The sequence below is a fragment of the Sturnus vulgaris genome, chromosome 27 (genome assembly GCF_052056855.1).
Source record: "Sturnus vulgaris isolate bStuVul1 chromosome 27, bStuVul1.hap1, whole genome shotgun sequence".
Lineage (NCBI taxonomy): Eukaryota > Metazoa > Chordata > Aves > Passeriformes > Sturnidae > Sturnus > Sturnus vulgaris.
The window spans coordinates 3,635,279-3,649,630 of record NC_142269.1 but is presented as its reverse complement, the minus strand read 5'-3'; the positions used below and the strand labels follow the sequence as shown (position 1 = coordinate 3,649,630).

At 38.9% G+C, this 14,352-nt stretch overlaps 1 protein-coding gene across 2 annotated transcripts in view; it reads right to left on the bottom strand.

Annotated features, from left to right (window-relative positions):
• Positions 1-14,352, bottom strand: part of SKAP1 (src kinase associated phosphoprotein 1) — an 88,590-nt gene that overhangs the window by 64,987 nt on the left and 9,251 nt on the right. For both annotated transcript variants that reach the window (XM_088179661.1, XM_088179662.1), the window contains exon 4: positions 3,155-3,256. In XM_088179661.1, coding sequence (XP_088035787.1) covers positions 3,155-3,256 — 102 coding nt within the window. The remainder of the gene's footprint in view (positions 1-3,154; positions 3,257-14,352) is intronic.

Here is a 14,352-nt window from a genome sequence, read left to right as displayed (position 1 = left end):
AAATAACCCAAATAGATCCTAAAAACACCAAAATAACCCAAATAGATCCTAAAAACATCAAAAATAACCCAAAGAGACCCCAAAACCATCAAAATAACCCAAATAGACACAAAACCCACCAAAATAACCCAAATAGATCCTAAAGACACCAAAAATAATCCAAAGAGACACAAACAACACCAAAATAACCCAAATAGATCCTAAAAACACCAAAAATAATCCAAAGAGACCCTAAAAAAACCAAAATCACCCAAATAGATCCTAAAAACATCAAAAATAACCCAAAGATACCCTAAAAACACCAAAATAACTCAAATAGATCCTAAAAACACCAAAATAACCCAAATAGATCCTAAAAACCATCAAAATAACCCAAATAGACACAAAACCCACCAAAATAACCCAAATAGATCCTAAAAACACCAAAAATAATCCAAAGAGACACAAACAACATCAAAATAACCCAAAGAGATCCTAAAAACACCAAAATAACCCAAATAGATCCTAAAACCACCAAAATAACCCAATATCCAAATGGATAAATCGATATCCAAAGGGATTGGGCAATATCCAAAGGGAATAAATAAATATCCAAAGGGAATAAATAAATGTCCAAAGGGATAATTCGATATCCCAAGGGATACAGCCATGCCTGGCGCTGCCAAATCCACAAATAAATTTATAAATTATAAATTTATAATTTATAAAGCCCTGGAACGGTCTGGGTTGGGAAGGGACCCCAAATCCCATCCCATTCCCGTTATCCCACGCTGCTCCAACCCGGGATCTGGGGCAGCCCTTGGGATTCCATCCCAAAATCCCAAATTCCAGCCCTGAAAAATCCCAAATTCCATCCTCAAAATCCCAAATTCCATCCCTTAGACCCCAAATTTCATCCCCAAATCCCAATTTTCACCCCCAAATCCCAAATTCCATCTCAAAATCCCAATTTTCACCCCCCAAATCCCAAATTCCCTCCCCAAATCCCAACTTCCATCTCCACCTCCAAACCTTTCACTCCTTCCCTAAAACCTAACGGCCGAACACCAAAATTCAGGAATCTCCCGATTTTTAACCCCAAAAACCATTTCGGAGAAATCACCCAGAGCTCGGGACCCTCGGGAATTGTGTCCCAAGGAATTCTGAGCATTCCAAGATTCCCTCAGGATTTTCCTGGCCCTTCCCAGGCTCCGGCTCTGCGCAAACATTTCCTCCGGAATGGCTCCGTAGGGAAAATCCTGCCGAGCTCACGGCTCATTGAGTAAAGTCATTCCCGACCCTCTCCATCCTTCCAGAATGTTCCCGGATTCCCGGGAGGAATCAGAGCCAGGATAAAAACTTGTCCCAGTGGATTTTCCCCAATCCAAACTCATCCACCTCCAAAATTCCTCCCCCGACTTTTTTTTTTTTTTTTTTTTTTTTTTTTTTTTGTGAGTATTGTCACAAATCTAATTTATTCCAAAGAAAAGCGGGATTGAATAAAGTTTGGAATTCAGAAAAGTGGGAAATGCCATCACAATTCAATCCCAAATCCAATCTGTTCCCATGAAAATTGGGATTTAATAAAGTTTGGAATTCAGAAAAGTGGGAAATGCCATCACAATTCATCCCAAATCCAATTTGTTCCTAAGAAAAAACTGGATTTAATAAAGGTTGGAATTCAGGAAAGTGGGAAAAGCCATCACAATCATTCCAAATCCAATCTACTCCAAGAAAAACAGGATTTAATAAAGCTGGGAATTCAGGAAAACGGGAAAAGTCATCACAATCAATCCTAAATCCAATCTGCTCCCAAGAAAAGTGGGATTGAATAAAGCCTGGAATTCAGGAAAATGGGAAAAGCCATCACAATTCAATCCCAAATCCAATCTGCTCCCAAGAAAATTGGGATTTAATAAAGTTTGGAATTCAGAAAAGTGGGAAAAGCCATCATAATTAATCCTAAATGCAATCTGTCCCTAAAAGAACTGGGATTGAATAAAGTTGGGAATTCAGGAAAACGGGAAAAGTCATCACAATCAATCCTAAATCAAATTTGTTCCCAAGAAAAGTGGGATTGAATAAAGCCTGGAATTCAGAAAATGGGAAAAGACATCACAATTCAATCCCAAATACAATTTGTTCCTAAGAAAAGTGTGGTTTAATAAAATTTGGAATTCAGGAAAGTGGGAAAAGTCATCACAATCATTCCAAATCCAATCTGCTCCCAAGAAAATTGGGATTTAATAAAGGCTGGAATTCAGAAAAGTGGGAAAAGCCATCACAATTCATCCCAAATCCAATTTGTTCCTAAGAAAAAACTGGATTGAATAAAGCTGGGAATTCAAGAAAATGGGAAAAGCCATCACAATTCAATCCCAAATCCAACCTGCTCCCAAGAAAATTGGGATTTAATAAAGTTTGGAATTCAGAAAAGTGGGAAAAGCCATCATAATTAATCCTAAATCCAATTTGTTCCTAAGGAAAACGGGATTGAATAAAGCTGGGAATTCAGGAAAATGGGAAAAGCCATCCCAAAGAAAGCATCACCAAGATAACCAAGAAATCCATGGAATTTCAGGAATATTATCCACGATTTTCACGTTTAGAGGCACTAAAAAAAAAACCCCAAAATCCATTCCTGAATTATGGGACCAAAATAACCCCAAATAAACCCTAAAAATACTAAAATAATCCAAACAAACCCTAAAAATACAAAAATAATCCAAATAAACCCTAAAAACACCAGAATAAGCTCCAAATAAACTCTAAAAACACCAAAATAATCCAAACAAACCCTAAAAACACCAAAATAATCCAAATAAACCCTAAAAACACCAAAATAATTCAAATAGACCCCAAAAAATAACTTAAAATAATCCAAAACCCCCTCTTGAATTATGGGATGGATGGAAAAACCAAAGGATTCCAGGTTCATCTTGGATTTTTTTTTTTTTTTCCTTCTCCGGAAGATAAAATTCCAAGAATTCCAAGGAACACCAGCGACAGTGCAGAAACATTCCAGGATTCCAAGGAAAAAAATTTCCCCCCGAAAAAGATTTTCCAAAAAAAATTTCCCCAAAAATAAATTTTCAAAAAATAAAATTTCAAAAAAAAAATAATTCCAAAAATAAAAACAATAAAAATTAAAATTAAAAAAAAATCAGGGACTCACCCTCGTGCTGGAATTCTGCTGGGAACGAGGCCTCAGAAATCCGGGAAGGGCCGAAATTCCAGCCGGGAATTTCATCGGAATTTTCCTCGTGCTCTTCCTCCCCTGGGTGGGAAAGACAAGGAAAATTTGATTTTTATTTATTTATTTTTTTTTGGTGGGATTTAAGGGGTTTTAAGGCAAATCACTCTGGGAATTCCTGGTAAAAAAAAAAAACTTCCGGAAAAATCTGGGAATGTCAATCCCTGAGGGTCAAAATTCCAAAGGAAAATCCAAATTCTTGTCCCTCCCCTCAGTCCATAAATCCAGGGGTAAAATAAAGAATTGTGCTAAAATGGAAAATTTATCTGGATTTTAGGGAATAAAAGTTTGGAAATTCTCCAGGAGAGAGGGAAAAGGATAAAAACGTGGAATTCCTGCATAAATTAACGGGGATTGGGATAAAAACTTGGAATTCCCTACAGAAATTAACAGGGACAAGGAATAAAAACCTTTCATAAATCATAAATTAACAGGGATTGGGATTAAAAAAAAATGGAATTCCTGCATAAAATAACAGGGATTGGGATTAAAACCGTGGAATTCCCTGCACGAATTTACAGGGACAAGGAATAAAAACCTTTCGTAAATTATAAATTAACAGGGATAAGGAATAAAAACATGGATTCTCTACAGAAATTTACAGGGATTGGGATAAAAACATGGAATTCCTTACAGAAATTAACAGGGACAAGGAATAAAAACCTTTCATAAATTGTGAATTAACAGGAATTGGGATAAAAACATGAATTACCTACAGAAATTAACAGGAATAAAAACATGGAATTCCTTACAGAAATTTACTGGGATAAGGAATAAAAACGTGGATTTTCCTGCACAAATTAACAGGGATAAGGAATAAAAACGTGGATTCCCTGCACGAATTTAATGGGATAAGGAATAAAACCATGGAATTCCCTGCACAAATTTATTGGGATAAGGAATAAAAACATGGAATTCCCTACAGAAATCAAGAAGGATTGGAATAAAAACATGGAATTCCTTACAGAAATTAACAGGGATAAGGAATAAAAACGTGGAATTCCCTACAGAAATTTGCAGGGATAAGGAATAAAAACATGGAATTCCCTGCACGAATTTAATGGGATAAGGAATGAAAACATGGATTTTCCTGCACGAATTTAATGGGATAAGGAATGAAAACATGGAATTCCCTACAGAAATTTGCAGGGATTGGGATAAAACCATGGAATTCCTTACAGAAATTTACAGGGATAAGGAATAAAGACATGGATTTTCCTGCACAAATTTATTGGGATAAGGAATAAAAACGTGGAATTCCCTACAGAAATTTGCAGGGATAAGGAATAAAAACATGGAATTCCCTGCACGAATTTAATGGGATAAGGAATGAAACCATGGATTTTCCTGCACAAATTAACAGGGATTGAGATAAAAACGCGGAATTCCCTGCACGAATTTTACAGGAATAAAGAATAAACCCCCGGATTTCCCTACGAACAATTCCCCAGGCCGGGCCGTGGGAAGGAGATTTTCCTCTCCTCCAACGGAGCTCCCATCGAATTTTCCAGGGAAATTTTCCCTCCCCTCTCGGATTTTCTGGAGAGGCCTCCGGGAGCCAGGTGTGGAGGTCGGCTCGGAAGGGAGAAATCCAGCGGCGATAAAAGATTTGGGATTTAATATTTGGGGGCGATAAAAGATTTGGGATTTAATATTTGGGAGCGATAAAAGATTTGGGATTTAATGTTTGGGGGCGATAAAAGATTTGGGATTTAATATTTGGGGGCGATAAAAGATTTGGGATTTAATGTTTGGGGGCGATAAAAGATTTGGAGTTTATTTATTTATCCGGAATAAAAGCCAGGCCCGATAAGGGGAGCGGAGCAGCTGCTCCTCACTCAGCGCCTTCCAAACGGGAATTTCCAGCTGCTCCTTCATCTTTTCCCAGCCCTAATTCCCAATTTTTTCCCGGCAAACATCAAGACAAATTCGGGATAATTTTAATCCCTGATTAAAAGTCGGGAGAGTCTCGGTTTTAATCAAGGAAAGGCCCAAATTTTCCCTTTATCCCAAAAAAACAGATTTCCCCATATCCATAATTTCCCACATCCCAGCTCATGTTTCCCCAGGAAATTTCCAGGTTCTCATCCAAAGGAACAGCCTGGAATAAAATAAAAAATAAAATGTCCAAAAGGTTTTCCTCCCCCGGATCAGCTCCAAATCCCAAACACTGCTGATATTCCAAGATCCAAAATCTTGAAAATTCTCCTGAAAATCCTGAAAATCCACCAGACAGCTCCAAACGGGAATTTCCAGCTGCTCCCTCATCTTTTCCCAGCCCCAATTCCCAATTTTCTCCTGGCAAACATCAAGACAAATCCGGGATAATTTTAATCCCTGATTAAAAGCTGGGAGAATTTGGAGGAGGAAAAGATCCTGAGGTGGAGAAGGAAAAATCTGGATTTGGAGAAGGGAAAAAATCCAGATTTGGGGAAGGGAAAAAAATCCAGATTTGGGGAAGGGGAAAAATCCAGATTTGGGGAAGGGGAAAAAATCCAGATTTGGGGAAGGGAAGAATCTGGATTTGGAGACAGAAAAAAACCTGGATTTGGAGAAGGAAAAAAATCCAGATTTGGGGAAGGGGAAAATCTGTATTTGGAGAAGGGAAAGATTCAGATTTGGAGAAGGGAAAAATCCGGATTTGGGGAAGGGGAAAATCTGGATTTGGGGAAGGGAAAGATCTGGATTTGGAGGAGGAAAAAATCCAGATTTAGAAACAGAAAAAAACCCTGGATTTGGAGAAGGGAAAGATTCAGATTTAGGGAAGGGAAAGATCCTGAGGTGGAGAAGGAAAAATCTGGATTTGGAGGAGGAAAAAAATCCAGATTTGGAGGAGGAAAAGATCCGAAGGTGAAAAAGGAAAAGATCCCGAGTTAGAGAAGGAGAAATCTGGATTTGGGGGAAAATAAAATCGAGATTTGGGGAAGAAAAAGAAGCAGGAGAGGGAAAATTCCCCCTCTTTTCCAACCCAAACCTCTCCTTAAAACCTCAAATAAATCCCCCAAACCAAAATCCTCTTTTAACAGAATTTTTTTATTTTTTCTTTCAGCTGCAGCCGCTTCCCATGGAGGGGAGAGAAAAAAAAAAAAAAAAAAAAAAAAAAAAAAAGGGAATTAATGAATCCCAGCAAAGCCAGGGGAACAAGAAAACCAATTTCCATGGATGACAGGAAAAAAACCTTAATTTCCCTCAGCTTTTTATGGGAATTGCAATTAAATTTCCTTGGCTTTCTCAGGTACCCAGAGCTTCATTAAACATCTCTTAAATCCCGGGAAAAAAAAAAATCAATACCAGGCGAGCTCCGGTGGGGATTTTATGAGGAGAGGATGTGAAATTCCCAATTCCCTTTCGAATCCTGGGAAAAAAAAAAAAAAAAAAAATCAAAATTTCTCCTCAAATCCCTGAGGAAGCTGGGGAAGGATCGGCGATATCGTGGTTTAATATCCCGATAATTGGAAAAATTCCATGGAAACGGGGAAAAAAAAAAAAAAAAAAAGAAAAAAAAAGGAAAAAAAAAAGAAAAAAAAAAGAAAAAAAAAGAAAAAAAAAAAGAAAAAAAGTGGGAATGGGGGAGATTGGAGCTCCAAACTCTGCCAGCGCTGCTTTTATAAATTCAGGATTATTTTTTTTTTTTTAATGCAAGGACGGGTTGGGAAATTGAGGAAATTCCCATTTTTTTCCAGAGCCTTCAAGGCTCCAAAATTTGGATTTTTTTGGGATGAAGCTGGGAAGGGCCGAGGGTTTGGTTTTTCCACAGGGATTGCTGAATTCCTTGGAGTTCCAGATAATTCTGTATTTCCCTAAAATCCCACATTTTTTATTTATTATTTCCCTAAAATCCCACATTTTTTATTTACTGACTTCCTTGGAATTCCAGGGCCTGGATAATTCTGTATTTCCCTAAAATCCCACATTTTTTATTTACTGAATTCCCTGGAATTCCAGGGTCTGGATAATTTTATATTTCCCTAAAATCCCAACTTTTTCAGCTTATTGACTTCCTCAGACTGCCAGTGCCTGAAAAATTTGCCTTCAAATCCTAATTTTTCACCTGAAAAATCTTAATTTTTTTGCCTTCAAATCCTGATTTATTACCTGAAAATCGTAGAACTTTTTGCTTTTAAATCCTAATTTTTTACCTTCAAATCCTGATTTTTTTTTTACCTGAAAATCTTACAACTTTTTGCTTTCAAATCCTAATTTTTTTTCCTTCAAATCCTAATTTTTCACCTTAAAAATCTCAATGTTTTGCCTGCAGATCCTGAAATTTTTTTTACCTTAAAATCTTACAACTTTTTGCTTTTACGTCCTAATTTTCTGCCTTAAAATCTTAAAACTTTTTGCCTTCAAATCCCGTTTTTCTATTCCATCCACCCCTCTCCCCAAAATAAAAAAAAAAAATCCCATACAGAATCTCCACATTTTTTATCCAAGCTTCATTTTCTCCCCTCATTCCCGGATCTTTTTTTTTTTAATTATTTTTTTTTAATAATTCCTCGTGATAAATCCAATTTAAAACGCCGGGAAAAAGGGGGGAAAAAAAATAAAAATCTTCGGGATGGAGCTTGCAGTGATTCCCAGCGCCCAGCAGGTCGGGCTGCAAGGCAGCTGGAATTTCGCTGCCATCCCCTCCCCCAGGCATGGGGAAAAAAAAAAAAAAAAAAAAAAAATCCATGGAATTTCTTGGGAATATCCAAACCCAGCGAGGAATCCCGGGAAAGGATGAGGGGAGGGATAAAAATATTCAATATTTAGTATTATTTATAATTATTAATAAGTAAGTATTATTAATTTCGTATTATTTAATATTTTAAAATATTTTTTTTTTTGTTTGGGGAGGGAATAATTTGAAATATTCCGATATTCCTGCGTTGGGTTTGAGTTTAGGGTGGAAAAAAGAGGAAAAAGCGAAATTTTGGGGGATTTTGGGGATAACGGCTACGGGAATTCGGCAGCTCAGGGGTTAAATTATTCCAGGAAATTCCTGGATACGAAAAACAGGGAAGAGTTTGGAATTGATTAATCCTAAAATCCCGAATTTGAGGTGCAAATATTCCGGTGTTTTCCCTTCCGCGGGTGAGCGCGGGGCGGTTTTTAATCGGGGGGGAAAATTCCCAGCAGGAGAAATCCCAAACTCGGACACTCCCGGAGATCCCAGCTTGGAATTCTCCACTTGGAATTCTCCACTCGGAGCTCTCAATCCGGAAATCTTTACTGGAATTCCCAACTTGGAATTCCTAATCTGGAATTCCCAATCTGGAATTCCCAATCTGGAATTCCCAACTTGGAATTCCCAACTTGGAATTCCCAACTTGGAATTCCCAACTTGGAATTCCCAACTTGGAATTCTCCAGTCGGACTTCTCAATCTGGAATTCTTCACTGGAGCTCTTTGCTTGGAATTCCAACTCGTTCTCCACTTGGAATCCTCCACTTGGAATTCCTAACTTGGAATTCCAAATGGAGTTCTCCACTTGGAATTCTCCAGTCGGAGTTCTCAATCTGGAATTCTTCACTGGAGTTCCAACTTGGAATTCCCAGCTTGGAATTTCAAATGGAGTTCTCAACCTGGAATACTTCACCTGGAATTCTCCACCTGGAATTCCCAACTTGGAATTACAAATTGAGTTCTCCACCTGGAATTCCCAACCTGGAATTCTCCACCTTGGAATTCCAAATTGAGCTCTCCACTGGAATTCTCCGCTTGGAGTTCCCCATCTGGAGTTCCCAACTTGGAATTCTCTGCTTGGAATTCTGAAATTGGAGCTCTCCACTTAGAATTCTCCTCTTGGAATTCTCCACCTGGAATTCCCAACTTTGAGCTCACCACTTGGAATTCTCAAGCTGGAGTTCTCCATTTGGAATTCCCAACTCAGAATTCTCCATTTGGAATTCTCCACTTGGAGTTCTCCACTTGGAGTTCCTCACTTGGAAATCTCATCCTGGAGTTCCCAGCTTGGAATTCCCAGCTTGGAATTCTCAACTCAGAGTTCTACACTCAGAGTTCTCAACCTGGAATTCTCTGCTTGGAATTCTCCACTCGGAATTCTCAACCTGGAACTCCCAACTCGGAATTCCCAACGGAATTCTCAGCTTGGAATTCTCTGCTTGGAATTCCCAACTTTGAGCTTTCCGCTTGGAATTCTCCACCTGGAGTGCCAGAGCAGCAGGAATTGTTAATATTTAACCCCCCTGGAGCTCCAAATTCCAAAATTTTTCCAGACTCTCAGGAAGCACATCCCCCCATTTCCCTCCAACTCCAAATTCCAGCATCCAAAACTGAGGATTTTCCCATTTTTCCCGTTTTTTTAGGAGTCAGGAATTGCTGTTCCCGTTGGGAATAATCTCAGGTGAGGGGACCCATCCCCTGTTCCAGCCCCAGGAGGGGAATTTTTGGAACATTTCCCAACAATCCCTGAGGGTTTTCCCTAAAAAAAAAAAAAAAAATTCCCTGCAGGATTTTCCCACTTCCACCCCTGGCAATTAAACCCATCTAATAATTACAATATTTAATTAACTGCCCACAGCCAGACCAGCAGGAATTGTTAATATTTAACCCCCTGGAGCTGAAAATTCCTTTTTTTTTTTCCGAGTTTTTTTTTTTCTCGAGTTTTTTTTTTTTCCGAGTTTTTTTTTCCTCGAGTTTTTTTTTCCAGAAGTTTTTTTCCTCGAGTTTTTTTTTTCCCTGATTTTTTTTTTCCCCGAGATTTTTTGGTTTTTTTTCCCGAGGTTTTTCCCTCCTCCTCCTCCTCCTCCGGGCTGGAATTCCCGAGGCTCTGCTGAGCTCTGACCTCCCCCGGGGAGGGGGGCAAGGGAAGGTGCCAAAAGTGACCAAAAGTGGCCAAAAAGGGCAAAAAAAGGGCAAAAAAACCGATCCCAGGAGTTACAACCTGGGATGGGATTTCACTGGAACCGAAAAAAAAAAAAAAATTTGATTAACGAGGCCGAGATCTCCCAGGAATCCAAGGCAGGGAATTTTCCTTTCCAGTTTGGTTTAAAAAATAAAATAAAAAAAGTTCCAAACTTTTCCTCATCTCCCAAATTCTCTTCCAGAAAGGGAATTTTGGGTTTTTGTTGTGGGATAAATTGGGATTTGCTGTTACCTGGGGTTTAGATCCTGTTCAAAAAATTCCAAAGTTTTTGACTCTCAGGGAAGATTGATCGTGGTGGAGATGATTTTTATTTGAAATCTAGTGACTGGATTTCAAATAGAATGGAATAGAATAAAAGAGAATGAAATAAATTAGAATAGAAATAGAAAAAAAACAGAATAGAACAGAACAGGAAAAAAAAGAATAAAACAGAACAGAAAAAAACCCAGAAAACCCAGAAAAAAACAGAAAAAAAACCCAGAAAAAAACCAGAAAAAAACAGAAAAACCAGAAAATAACAGAAAAAAACCAGAAAAAAACTAATTAAAAAAACAGAATAAAAAACCCACAATAAAACAGAATAGAAAAAACCAGAACAAAATAGAAATAGAACAAAATAGAAACAGAACAGGATAAGATATTTAATAAAATATTTAAATCATTAATAATTCCATAAAATCTTTAAAACAAATAAAATAAATATTCCTGGAGGATTTTCCCTTCCCCTTGCTCTCGGTTTGTGCAAGGAATCCTCTCAGAACGAAGGGGGGGGAAAAAAATCCAGAAATTTCCAGAAATGCAGAAAAGCTTTTTGGGATTCATCCTGACCCAGCAGCAGGAATTTCCATGGAGAAAAAAAATTCCCGGAATTCCTGGTGCTCCCTGCATGGCAGCACACCCCAATATTCCATTTTTCCTGCCTCAATTCCCAGATTTTTTTTTTTTTTTAAAGGATTTCAGAGGTTCCTGATAAGCAGGGGTTCGATTTTTCGAACACTTGCAGAAATCCCCAAAAATTCATTTTTTTTGGTTGATTTTTCTCGGTGTGTTTGGAAGTAAAAATTCACAATTTTCCCAATCCAGCCCTTCCCAGGCAATTCCTTCCAACCTCGGAGATTTTTCCCCAAACCAGAAATGTTCTGTCCTCTCCTGGAATCATTCCTTCCCTCCCGAATTTCCACCCCCAAAATCTGGGAATTATTGATAAAACCCCTGATTAACAATTAATAAATTGGAAAAAAAAAAACAAAAAACAACCCCAAAACTGTGTTTTGTGTTTGCAGCTGCTCCGTGCAAAACTCCAAATAAAAAAAAAAATTCCTGAGGGATTTATTCCAAGATTTAATCCACAAAAAAAAGCAAAATCCACCCAGTTTGGAGCAGCAGGAAGCAAAACCTCGGAGCTGATAAAATTGTTAAAACTTGGCGCTTTTTTTGAACTAATTAATTGCATTCATTAATTGGATTCATTAATTAATTGCTGCTCCTCCCAGCGCCCAAACGAGGCCTCTGAATAAAAAATTATTTTGTTTTTACTTTTTGTGTTTTGGTGTTTGCAGCCACGGGGAATTCGGAGATTCCAACAACGGCTCCCAAATCTTGTCAACCCTAAATTTATTTTTTTTTTTAATTTTTTTTTAAATATTTTTTTTATTTCCCCTGCTATTTTTCAAACACTTCATAAATCCCAGCCGGGTTCGTGCGCCTGAACTCTGCTGGGCAAAGCCGGCGCGAGCCAAAAAAGGAATTTTTTTTTTTTTATAAATAAAACTTCCTAAAATCACCCAGCACTCCATTAATTCCTGGACACTCCAGCTCGGCTTCAAAGGGAATCTTTGCAGCAAAAAGAGATTTTTTTTTGGAGTTGTTTTTTTTTTAATTTTTTTTTTTTTCCGTTTTAATGATTTGCTACTTGTCATAACTACACGGAGCAAAAAATGCAGGAGCGGGGAATTGTGAGGTTCCGGCTCCCTCCCAGCTCCAGCTGCCTGGATTTGGGGTTTTAGAGGGGAAAAAAGGTTCCAAAAATCTGGTTTTGAAGGGTTTTTTTGGGGGGTGTTGTTCCTGAAGGGAGAGGATGAGGATGGACAGGACAGGGGCTCCAAAAGGATCCCGGGAAATAAAAATAAAATAAAATAAAACTCCAAGTTTTATTCTGAGTTCGAGGGGAAAAAGGGATCAGGGAAAAATGGAGGAAAGGGAGAAAAAAAGGTTCAAAAAGAATGAAGGAGCCTAAAAAAAATGAAGGAGCCCAAAAATGAAGGAGCCCAAAAATGAAGGAACCCAAAAAAATGAAGGAGCCCAAAAAATAAGTTAAGCCTAAAAAGGATCCCGATTAAAAAGGATCCCGATTAAAAAGGATCCCGATTAAAAAGGATCCCGATTAAAAAGGATCCCGATTAAAAAGGATCCCGATTAAAAAGGAGCCCGATTAAAAAGGAGCCCGATTAAAAAGGAGCCCGATTAAAAAGGAGCCCGATTAAAAAGGAGCCCGATTAAAAAGGAGCCCGATTAAAAAGGAGCCCGATTAAAAAGGAGCCCGATTAAAAAGGAGCCCGATTAAAAAGGAGCCCGATTAAAAAGGAGCCCGATTAAAAAGGAGCCCGATTAAAAAGGAGCCCCATTAAAAAGGAGCCCCATTAAAAAGGAGCCCCATTAAAAAGGAGCCCCATTAAAAAGGAGCCCCATTAAAAAGGAGCCCCATTAAAAAGGAGCCCCATTAAAAAGGAGCCCCATTAAAAAGGAGCCCCATTAAAAAGGAGCCCCATTAAAAAGGAGCCCCATTAAAAAGGAGCCCCATTAAAAAGGAGCCCGATTAAAAAGGAGCCCCATTAAAAAGGAGCCCCATTAAAAAGGAGCCCCATTAAAAAGGAGCCCCATTAAAAAGGAGCCCCATTAAAAAGGAGCCCAACATCCCCCAAACAGGAAGTGAGGCCTAGTGAGGCCTAAGGGCCTACTCTGACTTTTCTCTTCGTTAATGAATCCTTTTAATTAACGACGCTCCCAGATTTTAAACCGTAATTGATCCCTCCCTTCCCCACCTTCCTGCTGGTTTATTTTGGGATCCTGACTCCAGGAATTTGGAATTTTCTGGGGTTAAGGCACGGAGCTGGGACAAGCAGGAATTGCACACCCAACCCCCTGGGGCGCCTTTTTGGAGCCTCAATTTTTTTTTCCAAATTTTCATCAAAAGTCACGAGCCAGCCTCTCTCCTCCTGAATGTTTTGAGCATTTATGAATATTTTAAGGAATTCTGCTGCTCAGCAGTTCAGGGAAAACCATTTGGGATGAATTTTGGATGGGAAGAAAAAAAAAAAAAAAAAAAAAAAAAGTGTTGTCAGCAGCTCCGTGCAGATAAATCTGGGTTTATTCATCGACTTGGGGTCGTTTTCTACAAAACAAAGGGAAAAAAATTCATCACTTCCCACTGCATCCACCGGGAATTTTAGTGGGAATAAATCCTTGGAGTGCTCAGGGAATTCCCTGGTATCCTGTGGGAATTTGGGATGGATAATTCCAAATTTTCCATCTCCGAGGGTCTTCAAGGGGAATCACCCGAGCTCCTGAGTGCCAAAAAAAAAAAAAAATCAGGGAATCACGGAATGAGTTGGAAGGAGCATTAAAAAAAAAAAAAAAAAAAAAAAAATCCCGGGGTGCTCCAAGTCCCAAACGTGGCCTGGGACACGGAAAAAAATCCTGGAGAGATTTCAGGGAATGAAAATGAACCCAAATCCATCGAGGGATTGGGATGAGTTCTGCCCCAGAGGGGATTTTTACACCTGAACATCCTTTGGGGTCGGGTTTGGGGTCACATCAGTGAAAATTCCCATTCCAGGGATCCTTTTTTCCCCCTCAAAATTCCCATTCCAGGGATCTTTTTCCTTCAAAATTCCCATTCCAGGGATCCTTCATCCCCTCAAAATTCCCATTCCAGGGATCCTTCATCCCCTCAAAATTCCCATTCCAGGGATCCTTTTTCCCCCTCAAAATTCCCATTCCAGGGATCCTTTTTCCCCCTCAAAATTCCCATTCCAGGGATCCTTTTTTCCCCTCACCATCCCCATTCCAGGGATCCTTCATCCCCTCAAAATTCCCATTCCAGCAATGCGTGTTTCCCTCAAAATTCCCACTCCAGAAATGCCCATTTTCCCTCAAAATTCCCACTCCCCAAATGACATTCCAGCTCTCCTTTTCCCCTCCTAAATTCCCACTCCAGAAATGCCGGAATTCCCGCAGCTCCCATTTCCGC